The sequence below is a fragment of the Rhinoraja longicauda genome, chromosome 18 (assembly GCF_053455715.1).
Source record: "Rhinoraja longicauda isolate Sanriku21f chromosome 18, sRhiLon1.1, whole genome shotgun sequence".
NCBI classification, from domain to species: Eukaryota; Metazoa; Chordata; class Chondrichthyes; order Rajiformes; family Arhynchobatidae; genus Rhinoraja; species Rhinoraja longicauda.
The window spans coordinates 26,323,397-26,337,008 of NC_135970.1; the positions used below are offsets into that span (position 1 = coordinate 26,323,397).

At 40.3% G+C, this 13,612-nt stretch overlaps 1 protein-coding gene across 7 annotated transcripts in view; it reads right to left on the reverse strand.

Moving 5' to 3' along the window:
- ppp6r3 (protein phosphatase 6, regulatory subunit 3) overlaps positions 1-13,612 on the reverse strand; it is a 106,830-nt gene that overhangs the window by 41,099 nt on the left and 52,119 nt on the right. For all 7 annotated transcript variants that reach the window (XM_078415353.1, XM_078415351.1, XM_078415354.1 and 4 more), the window contains exons 16-18: positions 6,424-6,478; positions 4,993-5,123; positions 3,993-4,120 (exon numbers count right to left, since the gene is read on the reverse strand). In XM_078415353.1, coding sequence (XP_078271479.1) covers positions 3,993-4,120; positions 4,993-5,123; positions 6,424-6,478 — 314 coding nt within the window. The remainder of the gene's footprint in view (positions 1-3,992; positions 4,121-4,992; positions 5,124-6,423; positions 6,479-13,612) is intronic.

Here is a 13,612-nt window from a genome sequence, read left to right on the forward strand (position 1 = left end):
TCACAAGCCACAAGCTGAAAACTAAATCTGCACCGCAGCGCCCCCTATAATTTAGGGGGGGGGGGGGGGGGGAGCGCTTTAAAACCTCTGTAACTTAAAAAACATGCGACCGAATTAAATAAAAAACAATTTTGCAGCAGATAACCGCGTGGTGATTAAGGCGGTGCAAAAATCGTGGCGCTACGGTTCACCGTTTTGACGAAATCAGAGAAACCGCTGTTACGCGCATATATATATATATAACACAAGATCTGAGTTTTAGTATTATACTAGAACAAGTGTGCCCGTTCAAAGCGGGCCCGTTGGGCCCGTCCCCACACCCCCCATTCTCTCCTCCCCCAGCCCCACTCTTACCCGTTGGGCCCGTCCTCCTGATCTGTGTATCACTATAACTTCCTTCTTTTTTTTTTCCTAATCAGATGTGCAGCACTTTGGTCAACGTGGGTTGTTTTTAAATGTGCTATACAAATATAATTGACTTGACTTGACTTGACTTGACTTGCAATAACAAAAAACAGAACTTGAAAACTTTTCGAAACAATGTTCGAAACAATGTAGCCGTCACAAGCTGAAGACTAAATCTGCACCGCAGCGCCCCCTATAATTTAGGGGGGGGGGGAGTGCTTTAAAACCTCTGTAACTTAAAAAACATGCGACCGAATTAAATAAAAAACAATTTTGCAGCAGATAACCGCGTGGTGATTAAGGCGGTGCAAAAATCGTGGCGCTACGGTTCACCGTTTTGACGAAATCAGAGAAACCGCTGTTACGCGCATACATATATATATAACACAAGATCTGAGTTTTAGTAGTATATAGATAGATAGATAGATAGATAGATAGATAGATAGATAGATAGATAGATAGATAGATAGATAGATAGATAGATAGATAGATAGATAGATAGATAGATAGATAGATAGATAGATAGATAGATAGATAGATAGATAGATAGATAGATATATAGATATATATATATACTAGACCCAGTGGACCCGTTGGGCCCAAACCTCTCCTGCATTGGTGCAGCACCCTCTCCTCCCCCCCCTCCCCTTCCCCCTCTCTGTCCTCCATCTCCCCCACCCCCCTTCCCCTCCACCTCCGTTCCCCTCCTCCCCCTCCCTCCTCCTCTCCTCTCTCCACCCCCCTCCCCATCCCCTCCCCCCCACTCCACCCCCTCAACCACCCTTATCCTCCCTCCACCCACCTCCCTCCCTTCCTCCATCCCTCCTCCCTCCCTAGGAGATAGATTTAAACTTTAAAAAGTGAATAAATTTCAATGAAACTTCTTCCATGAGCACCAAAGGGACGATGGTGAGTAAGGTGGGCCTAAAATTGTCACGCTGTCGTGTACTGTTTTGGCTTTAGGAACAGTTTGTAGTTTAGGAACAAACAAACGAAGGTTTTAGTATATAGATTTGTTGCAGCTAGAGTTTAACAAAGCAAAAAATAAATGGTTTTCAAAAGCACAGATTAAAAGAGCATTGCGAAAGCACACAATAAAAGAACATCCGTCAAATTACGGCTATCCAACATAAAGAACAAGACAAATTCCACTGTAGCTGTGATACAAAAATACCGCTGCAATAATAAAAAACATAAAGTGCTAGAAATATACAGCAAGTCAGACAGCATCTGTAAAGGTAGAAGTGGAGTAAATACCCCTTCATCACGACTGGTAAAGTAAATAAGAGCATTTTCTTATTTAGTCACACTAATTTTCCCACTTTAAAGTTCTGATGGTTTACTGAACGACAACAATAATATTGTTTTTCTTTCCACAGATGCTGCCTGACATGTTGAATATTTTGAGCACTGTTTTTATTTCAGATTTCCAGCGTCTGCAGTCGCTTTGCTTTTCTTCATTATCATTGTTATGGCTTTTGAACTGTAACATTAGCTTTGTATCTTTTTGCTGACACTGCCAAATATTTCCAGCATTTTCAGATTTTATTTTAGATTTCCACCATTTTGCTTTTTAAATTCACCTCTCTTCCCAAGATTCTAAAGTATAAATAGCCAGGACAGAAAAGTGTAAATAACCGAAGCAAGTCCAGTAGAGGGAACAGGCAGGAGCAGGACAGGAAACAAGGAAGGTCTGATAGGCTAAACTGCATTTATTTTAGTGCAAGAAGTTTAACATGAGGCAGATGAACTCAGGAGATGAACACGCTATTATAGAAACATGGTTGAGGGATTGGCAAGACTGGCAGCTCAATGTATTGGGGTTCAAATGCTGCAGACGTGATAGAGGAAGACGCAAAAAAGAGGAGAGGGAGTTGCAATATTGTTTAGGGAGGTCATCGTGATAGTACGTAGAGGGGATATTCCTGGGGAAACATCCAGTGAGCCTACATGGGTGGACCCTAGAAATAAGAAGGGAGTGATCACTATGATGGGATTCTATTATAGGCCACCGCCTAATAGTCAGTGTGAACCAGAGAACCAAATATGTAGGGATATCATGGAGAGGTGTAGGAAAAAAGGGTTCCAATAGTAGATGGTTTTAACTTCCCAAATATTGACTGGAACTACCACACTGTTAAGGGATTAGATGGGGCAGATGGGGTGTTTGTTAAGTGTGTCCAGGAAAGTAATATATAAATGGTTCTGTGAGAGAAGGCGTACACTCAACCTCCTTTTATGAAATTAGGCTGATGAGTCAATGTGTGGAAATATTTTGGGACCAATAACCATAATTCCATTAGTTTTTAAATAGTTATAGAAAAATATTGGTTCATAAGTTAATGCCCCAAATTGGGGCATGGCTAATTTTGATGGTATTACACAGGAACTTGCAAAGTTAGAAACATTAAAAAATAGGTGTATGAGTAGGCCATTCAGCCCTTTGAGCCAGCACCTCCATCATGGCTGATCATCTAAAATCAGTACCCTTTTCCAGGTATATGGAACAAGCTGCCAGGAAGTTTGTATTGCTATTGATTGGAAGATCAGGCCTATGCCCAAGCTTATTTGTGGAACGTTCAGTGTTTTAACAAGGGGAAGAAGCTGTTCCTGAGTCTGGTGGTACATGCTTTCGAGCTTTTGTATCTTCCCAACGAGCATACTATTGGGTTGTGATGCAACCCAATAAATAGTATGCTTTCTATGATACATTTGTAGAAGTTGGCAAGGGTTAATAGAGACATGTCCAACTTCCTCAGTCTCCTGAGGAAGTAGAGTTGATGGTGTGTTCTTTTGGTCATAACTTCAAGATGGTTGGTCCAGGACAGATTGACAATGATATTCATGCTTTGGAACTTGAAGCTTTCAGCCATTTCCACTTTGGCACCATTGATGCTGATTGGGGCATGTACTCTAACACTCTTCCTGAAATCTATAACTAGCTCCTTCGTCTTGCTGGCATCAAAGAGGAGGCTGTTATCTTGATGCCATGTTACAAAGCTGTCCATCTCCCTCCTGTATTCATTCTCATCATTGTTCAAAATCTGGTCCATTATTGGTTACTGCAAACTCGTAGATGGAGTTAGAGCAGAATCTTACTGTAAAATCATGAGTATATAGGGAGTATGGTAAAGAGCTGAGAACGCTGAGGCACTGGTGCTCAGAATTATTATGGAGGATAAGTAATAATGGCAGTACAGCTACAATGTTTAAAAGACATTTAGGCAGGTACTTGGCTGGGAAAGGGCAAATGAGACTAGATCAGGTAGTCTCGTCTCAGACTAGACTAGTTTGGCATGGATGTGATTGATGGGCAAAGGACCTGTCTCTGTGGTGCATAACTCTGTGACACCAAGAAACAGATGAAACTGATACTGACAATGGACACATTATATTCAACAAATCCTCACTGGAAACCACCACTTCAAAACAAAGTCAACCCACCGTTTTAAGATAAATGAGACATACCACATACAGTAAGTCCCATTCCTTAAGTACTTACTTTAATTATGAACAATTTTCAATAGATATTCGTCACAAGTCACATCCATATCATTCTAAGATTAAAGTATGCTTTCACTACTTGCCATCATTTGCATCAATTTCCATTCTGTCATCTGGATTGGTACCACTGGGCTCAAATGTATTATTCCGTTTATCACCTTCCTCGTCTTCAGAATCTGTACTTTCTTCACTGTCTGTGCTACCTGAACTTCTGCACATAACACAAAATAACTGTTAAAATAAGTTGGCAACATTTATAGTGTTGCCTATCAGCTGAAGCATCTCAATGGCAGGGGCAAGGTAGGGTTCATGTCTGGGAAGCCAGAAGCAAAGGGAAATGATAGTTAATTGCAGGACTTTTAATAGAATTGATGTACAGAAGGATCTTGGGGTCCAAATCCACAGCTCTTTGAAAGTAGCAACACAAGTAGATGGACAAGTAAGGAAGAAATATGATATGTTTGCCTTCATCAGTTGGCCATTGAGTATAAGAGTCTGGACGCCATGCTGCAGCATTGCGTACTTTGGATAGGCCACATTTGCAGATTTGTGTGCAGATCTGGTCACCACATTGCAGGAAGGATTTGGAGAGGATGCAGAAGAGATTTACTGGCATGTTGCTGGATTAGAGTGCATTGGCTACAAGGACAGGATGGACCAATTTAGACATATTTTTAGTGGAGCATCGGAGGCTGAGGGGAGACCTCAATATGAGAGGCATCAACAGGTTTCAGAGTCAGAACCTTTATCCCAGGGTGGAAATACCAAATACTAGAGGACATAGAGTTAAGGTGAGAGGGGGAAAGTTTAAAGGAGATGTGCAGGGCATTTTTTTTTCCACAGTGTGTTAGGTGGGTGGAACACATGTCAGGGATGGCAATGGTGGAAACTGATATGGATCATGACGTGCATACAGAAGGGATTAGTTTAATTTGGCAATACGTTTGGCACAGACAAAATGGGCTCACAGGCCTCTCCTGTACTGTACTCTTCTATGTTCTATGAGTATTTAGGAAACAATGGGAGAAGTCCTGGAATTAACACACTGATAGTTTATTGCTGCTCTTTTCCCAGGCCACGCACCTGTGTCGATTTTTTGCATCTTGTGCAAAGGTAATGTCCTTTTCTCCCCAAATATCTTCTTCATCGGACCCGCTGTCATCAAATTGTTGTATCCTTTCTTTACAGCATGCCTCAAAGAGTGCTACATTAGCCTGGAGTAAGATGGTCATATGTCACAAGTCCCAAACAATAAAATAAAAAACACATTTTTGCATTAGGCTTCAGGAAGCAATTAAAAATCCTCTGAGAATTAATATCCCAAACTACATTGTTCACTAAATTAGCAAAGAAATGAAAGTATCATGATTTATCAGATTGGTGGAACTGAGAACCGTATTTCACAAGAACACTTCAACTCAAATAGTTTCCAAGCAATCAAATAGTTTCCAAGCAATAAGACATGTACTTTAAAACTTCAGAGTGCTTCAACTCTAGGAAATTCAACAGAAAAAATGGGCAATTGTTACAAGTACTGAATAAATGTAGAAATTAGGTTTACACAAAGTAATCTTAGGACCTATGTTCTACTTTGCCACTCCACCTAATCATGCTGGCAGTTGTGACACCATCTCAATTATGCCACAAATTGAATGCATATGAGAATGTGTTCAAAATTGCCTCTATTCAGGCTGGTGACCTTCCACTTCCAAAGAGGTGCTTAGGTGAAACTGTTTACCAAAGATCATAGTAAGGAAACCAAATGCAACCATCACTGTGATGCTTTGGGGACTACTCTTCAGTTAAGCCAAAATGTGCTCCAAGCATCAATTTCTGGTCTTCCTTGGCTTCTCGTAATTTGTGGGGACATTTCTGGACTAATCCAATTCTCACTAGGGTCACACTGTGACCTGAATAAATGGACTAAATGGCTCCTAATTAGTTTTTCCCCCCAAATGCTGCGGCACAGATTGTCTGACTGAAAGGAGACATATCGCTTTTACTCAGAATTTAGCTGAATGGCAGAACCAAGAACCTAAATCTAGCAGCTCAAATCAATGGAATGGAATGGAATACTTTATGGAATGGAATGGAATACTTTATTGTCACATGTGACTAGGCACAGTGAAATCCTTTGCTTGCATACCCAATGTATACAAATAGCAGCAATCTACGGCAAGGAAAAAAACATTCCACAATGTTATTTGCAACTAGTTTGCAGAAAAATACAAAACTATAATAATGGTTCACTTTAATTATTTCAGTTTCATTTTATACCTCCATTTGGTGCATTTCTGTTTAATAGAGACGACGTCACCCGTACCTTCACAGTTAACCCAGACGAGTTATTTTAATAAGGATAGGCAAATCAAATTTGGGTCCCCACTGTATTGTTTGGTAAAAAAGATTAGCCTGACTTTTATGGGTTGAATTTCATTTAACCGATATTATGATTAAATAAACGACTTAATATACCTCCTCTACCCCACTGAATAAAAAAAAGCAAATACTTACACTCTCATTTGTATTCAATGAAAAGTTGATATCACCAATTCGCTCAAAGGGGACACTGCAAATGATGCAAAATGTTGAATAGGATTACAAAACTGTAGTAGAAATAAACTGAGTTTCTGCAATGAGAAATCATTTTATAAAGAATATGCAGATCATCAGAATCAGCAGAGAATCTCTGAATTGTTAACATGTCTTCCAAGGATTGGAATTAATTAGGAAAACAAGAACTATACTATTTTCATTTTAACCAAACAAATGTTGTACAGCAATAATTTACCACTGCTTGCATTTTGTATTGTTAAGAGGAAAAGGTTGGTAAATGACAAATCAACACATACTAGACCTAAACAACAAACTTGAAGCTTAAAGAAATATTATAACAGGCATTTTCATAAACAGATACCTACCTTCTGGAACATCATCTTTCCTTGTATATAGTTGCTTACACATACGATAAAATAGGATAGGCCTACTGTCCATAAGTTGGAATGTTACACATGCAAAATTCTACAAAGATTCTATGCTTCATGGGTGTATCATATACACACAGCATGGAAACAGCCTCTTCAACCCAGGCTTGCTCATACTGTCCAAGGTGCCCCATCTACACTTATCCTGCCTACCCGCATTTTCCCCATATCCTTCCTATCCATGTATCTGTCCAAATGTCTTTTAAATGTTGTTAACAACCTTAACTACCTTCTCCGGCAGCAAATTCTATATACCACCACCCTCTTAGTGAAAAAGTAGCCTCCCAGATTCCTATTAAATCTTTCCCCTCTCACCTTGATCTATGTCCTCCGGTTCTTAATTCCCCCACTCTGGGTCAAAGGCTGTGTTTCTATCCTATCTATTCCCCTCATGATGTTAAACACCTCCATTAGATCACCTCTCATCCTCCTACACTCCAAGGAATAGAGTCCTAGCCTGCCCAACCTCTCCCGATAGCTCAGGCCCTCAAGTCCTGGCAACGTCCTCGTAAATCTTCTTTGCAGTCTTTTCAGTGCAACAACATCTTTCCTATAACAGGGTGACCAAAACTGAATAGAAACACCAACTGCGACCACACCTGTTCCTTGTTCACCATAATATAACATCCCAATTTCTATACTCAAAATGCTGATTGATGAAGGCCAATGTGCCGAAAGCCTTCTTGACCTCCTTATCTACCTGTGATGCCACTTTCAAGGAACTATGCACCTGCACTCTGAGATCCCTCTGTTGCACAATACTCTCTAAAGCCCTGACATTTAATGTGAAGGTCCTGCCCTGATTTGACTTCCCAAAATACATCATCTATCATTTTTCTGCATTAAATCCATTAACCATTGCTCTGCCCGCTTGGTCAACTTATCAAGATCCTGCTGTGACCTTAGATAACCATCTTCACTATCTACAATACCGTCACTTTAGTGTATCTTCAAACTTACTTATAGATCACAATAGGTCACAAGCAGCCACAAACTGAAGATGGCAAATTTATCCTGCATTCAAACCCGTGATGGAGAATGTCAAGAACTCATACTAAAGGTAAGCTGCATTTAACGGAGGGAGACAGTTGAAAGAAACCTAAATAATTTCCCAAATGCTTTAGGACTGAATTAATTCTCGCAAAAGAACAACAAAGCTCTGCAGTATTTTTGAAGTATCTTAAGGCCTAACAAGAATTTAATCATGCTTACAATATGAGAATTACACACATATGCAGCACAGGAACAGGCCCTTCAGCCCATGATATCTGTATCTCTCATGGTGAAAATTTAAACTAATCCTATCTGCTTCCAAAAGGTTTATATTTTTCCAGCTCTTGCCTATTTATTATTGAGACGTAGAGCTTTATAGCATAGAAACAGTCCCTTCGGTACTTGTCCATGCCGACCAAGTTGGCATTCTGGGCTCGTCCCATTTGCCTGCATTTGGCCATGTTCCTTTAAAACTTTCCAATCTATATATTGGCCCATATATTATGTGCCTGTCCAATTGTCTCTTACACATTGAGATAATTGAAGTGATCACATTATGGGGCAGCTAAAACAAGAGCTCCTTCCTTTGCATTATCAATTAACCGGCATGCAACCATTCTATAGTTTACTTGGCAAGGTATACCCTGGCAGGGAGATTATAAATGTTTTATCTCTCATCAAAACCATCTAGATACATAATTTCCAGCAGGATATTTCAGCCAGTAGTAAGTATAGTTTAATTTAAAAGTAAATTACATATTGTGTCTTTAAATTGGAATCAATTACGTATCATGTTGAAATTACACATGCATCGTTTATGTACTTTCTATTAAGTCCAGATGAAGGATTGCTATAACTCATGAACTGCAATGAAGAATATGTTGTGATAGCAAACAAATGTTGGCATCAAAACAAGAAAGCCTCAATAAATAACTGTATAGGAATGAACAATACCATTAATTCACCGAGAGACCAAGAGACTGCAGAAACTGAAATCATTTATTCACAGGTCATTTTGGTGTGAAATTGATCTATCAGAAGATCATAAACTTATCTTGATAGGCACCCCTCTGAAAATCATCACTATACATAGATAGGCTTGGATGAAAATTTACCATCCTTCCAGGAGGGTGGACGCGTCAAGAGATCCTGAACTAACACAGCTAAGCAATCAAGTCTTCTTGAAGTAATCTGGGGGCACTTCTCTTCACGTTGTATATAAATGATTTGGATAAGGGGATTGAAGGCTTTGTGGCAAAGTTTGCAGATGATACTAAGATAGGTGGAGGGGCACGCAGTGTATAGGAAGCAAGGACTCTGCAGAAGGACTTGGACAGGTTAGGAAAGTGGGCAGAGAAGTGACAGATGAAATTCAGTATGGCAAAGTGCGGAAGTGCGGAGTCATGCATTTGGTAATAAGAATAAAGGCTGGTGCAGCACTCCCAAAAAGTTAATTTGCAAGTCGAATCAGTAGTAAGGAAGGCAAATTCAATGCTTGCATTTATATCAAGACGACTGGAATACAAAAACAGAGATGTAATGCTGAGGCTCTATAAGGCATTGGTCAGGCTGCATTTGGAATACTGAGAGCAAATTTGGGCCCCATATCTGAGGAATGATGTGCTGGCTCTGGGGAGGGTCCAAAGGAGGTTTATAAGAATGATTCAAGGAATGAGTGGGTTAACATATGATGAGCGTTTGACAGCGCTGGAATTTAGAAGGGGGGCTCATTGAATCTTACAGAATAATGAACGGAATAGAGTGGAATAAGAAAATAACTGCAGATGCTGGTACAAATCGAAGGTATTTATTCACAAAATGCTGGAGTAACTCAGCAGGTCAGGCAGCATCTCGGGAAAGAAGGAATGGGTGACGTTTCGGGACGAGACCCTTCTTCAGACTGATGTCAGGGGGGCGGGACAAAGGAAGGATATAGGTGGAGTCAGGAAGATAGAGGGAGATCTGGGAAGGAGGAGGGGAAGAGAGGGACAGAGGAACTATCTAAAGTTGGAGAAGTCGATGTTCATACCACTGGGCTGCAAACTGCCCAGGCGAAATATGAGGTGCTGTTCCTCCAATTTCCGGTGGGCCTCACTATGGCACTGGAGGAGACCCATGACAGAAAGGTCAGACTGGGAATGGGAGGGGGAGTTGAAGTGCTCGGCCACCAGGATCGCCGAGCCTGCGCTTGGTTTCGCCGATGTAAATAAGTTGACATCTAGAGCAGCGGATGCAATAGACGAGGTTGGAGGAGGTGCAGGTGAACCTTTGTCTCACCTGGAAAGACTGTTTGGGTCCTTGGATGGAGTTGAGGGGGGAGGTAAAGGGACAGGTGTTGCATCTCGTGCGGTTGCAGGGGAAAGTGCCCGGGGTTGGGGTGGTTTGGGTAGGGACGAGTGGACCAGGGAGTTACGGAGGGAATGGTCTCTGCGGAACGCAGAGAGGGGAGGGGATGGGAAGATATGGCCAGTGGTGGGGTCCTGTTGTAGGTGTCGTAAATGTTGGCAGATGATTTGTTGGATCCGCTGGCTGGTGGGGTGGAAGGTGAGAACGAGGGGGATTCTGTCCTTGTTGCGAGTGGGGGGAGGGAGAGCAAGAGCGGAGCTGCCACATAGAGTGGATGTGGAGAGGATGTTTCCACTGGTAGGAGAATCTAGGACCAGAGGTCATAGCCTCAGAATTAAAGGGTGCTCTTTTGGAAAGGAGGTGAGGAGGAACTTATTTAGTCAGAGGGTAGTTAATCTGTGGAACTCATTGCCACAGAGGGCTTTTTAAGGCAGAGATAGACAGATTATTGATTAGAATGGGTGTCATGGATTATGGTGAGAAGGTGGGAAATTGGGATTCGGAGGCAGAGATTAGCATGATTGAATGGCAGAGTAGACTTGATGGGCCGAATGGCCTAATTCTACTCCTATAACTTGTGAACTTGTAATCAAACCAAATAAGAAGGATTTGCACATCATACGAACACAAAACTTTTCCCACTGTTTGACAGTTTCTGATTCTTGTTAATAAAGATTTTATCTTATAATGATCCTTTTGCTCCTAAAGGAAATATTATTTTTCAAAAGCAGGCAAAGAGGATAGGAGACCATGGTCATGCAGGATCGGTAGACTATTTCTGTATGATTTGCTAATCAGGATGTGCTTAGGTATGGCAATACTCTACTGGACTGTTTGTAAGAAAATAATTTCAGTGTGCATTTGCACTTCGCACAAGTGACAATAAAAGCACCATTGAACACTGAACCATTGAACACTGAACCATTGAACACTGAACCATTGAGGTGTGTTTTCAAATCGTCATCATCCAGATGTAACCAATACATTGTCCACGACAAAATTTTAGTACTTTCCTTGAACACAAATGGCTGATACACAAGGGGAACAAGGCAGTCTATTTTACCTGAAGTAATAGAATAAAATTGCAAACTATTTACTCTTACCAAATTTGATCATGATCAACAAACAGTAGTTCAGCTGTTGAGACATGGCCTGCACAAAGCCACATACCACTGCCCATTGTGCAAAGAACAAAATAAACAAGCCACAAAAAGTTCTTGCATGTCTCAGACTCTCTCCTTCTATTCCCCTTTACCCTTTCATTACATCTTACCATTTCTCTTCTTAGTCTTATAAAGTCTCTTTTCCTTCTCCTTTCCTCCACTGCACAAAGTCTGTTCCACTATCCCAACATGGTCTATATCTTCATGCCTTCAGGAAATCCTTCACTTCCTTTGTAGATTTCTTTCATCTATTCTCAAAAAATACATATGTAATTTGGAATTAAATGATTACTTCTAGTTTCCCTCTTCTCTGTCCTGTAAAAAGACTAGGCCCTCTTATGCTCCCAATAGTGAGAGCAATGGTGAGATATAAAAGTCATTCATTAAAAACTCTCTAATATGAACATACAAATCAGCAACAAGCTGCTGTAAACCTTGCTGGTCACCCATCAATTGATTTTCTTAGTTGAATACATCACTCTAACACTGAATGGGGATACTGTTTTGCACTCTAACTAATCATTCAGATTTCAGCCAACTAAACTGTGTTCTTTTCCCCCAAGCAGCTGATCCGGCAGATTGAAGGTCTTCTTCGCTGGAAGAGGATTCAGGAGACCAGAGGTCACACATGCAGGGGTGGCAGCAGCGAGGCTGTGGAAGTAGCGAATGCAATGAGGAGGAAAGAGGGGTACAGGAGGTTGAAACCTCAAGCAATATAATCTCACATGCAATGAGAGAGAAGCGCACTCTAGGAAGAAGCAACTAGAATTTTTTCCATTCCTCCTGAACCCAAGTATGTTTGATGCAGGAAATCAGAAATAAGACCCAAAACCGCTGAAAATACTCAGCAGGTCAGGCAAAGTTGCTTTTTCACATCTTAGACCCTAACAAAGGGTTGGTTTCTCTCTCCACAGTTATTTCCTTAAATGCTGAATATTGCCATCTCTTCCTGCGAGTAGATTATCTGCTCATCCTTTACTCTTCACCTGTTAAAGCCGCCAATGGGCAAATTTAGTTCCCATTTCATACTGGCAAGACACAACACACCTCGTTTTGAAAGTAAAGGTTAGCTTAATGCTTTTCTTCAATCTCGAAAGCCTGAACATTTAATATTCAAGTACATTTACTTTTTCCTTTTCAGCGTTGTTTCCTGCTTCTGCAATACTTAATGCAATTCAAGTGCCAGTAGTCTTCGCTCTAGTTGATACTATTAAAGTCGGTTTACATAATGGGCTGATGTTTCCCTTTCCTCTACTATTCAAATTTGTCACTTTGTCAACATCAATTTAGATTCAATTTATCAGGACCAGTGAGAGATGCATAAAGAGATTGAACTAACTCTGGAGTAGATGAGTGAACAAGAGACAAATCATAGGTCTGACCCGGAAGAGAGTGCTTTATTTGAATCTGCACATGCACTCGAAAAATAGTTCCCAAAGATTTATTACCAGGCTGTTGATAACATTTGGCAGTGATGCATCCATAAAAATATGCAATGCCTTAAGATTCCAGTTGATGCAGGCAAAGTGCAAAATTCTTCAATTGTATTCTAGATTTAACCAGTTATAAAAGAGCATGCAATGTACAATTTAATTAAACTGTGTCCTGGAAAGAATATACAAATAAATTCAGCTAATAACCTTGTCATTTGTTTATCAGTGTTCATATCAATAAAGTTTATCTGAAATCTCATTTTCAAAAGGGCAAAGTGAGATTACATTTCGAAGATGGAGCTTCTTTACTGAAGAAGGCAAAGTCAAGGATTTCCAGCCAAGTTTAGAGTCAAAGACAGCTGACAATTCAAAACATATGTGCAACATCATCTGTGACAGTGCACACTTTATGATCAGATGTGTCCTAGAAATATTTAAAATCCTCATCTGCTGATTTACCCCAATTGAACTGTGAGAAGCTGAAGGATTGAAGTGAGTTATTTTTTATATCTCTTGCTTAACTAATAAATGAAACCCAAGCAGAACACAACATTTATTGTATTTGTAGCTTGGGAAGTAGTTAATTTTGTTAAATGAAAAAGAATGTTCCTGGGGTGTTTTATTTCAATTGCTTTATCAAATTAATCAAAAATTAGCAATTGTATAAACAAATGAATGTGGATATTCATCTAAACTTTGGGTTCCATGCTATGTAACCACAACGTCAAAAGGCTGAGCAATGAACTAAACTCCTGTAAGGTAATTCTCCAATCAGTTTTAGATG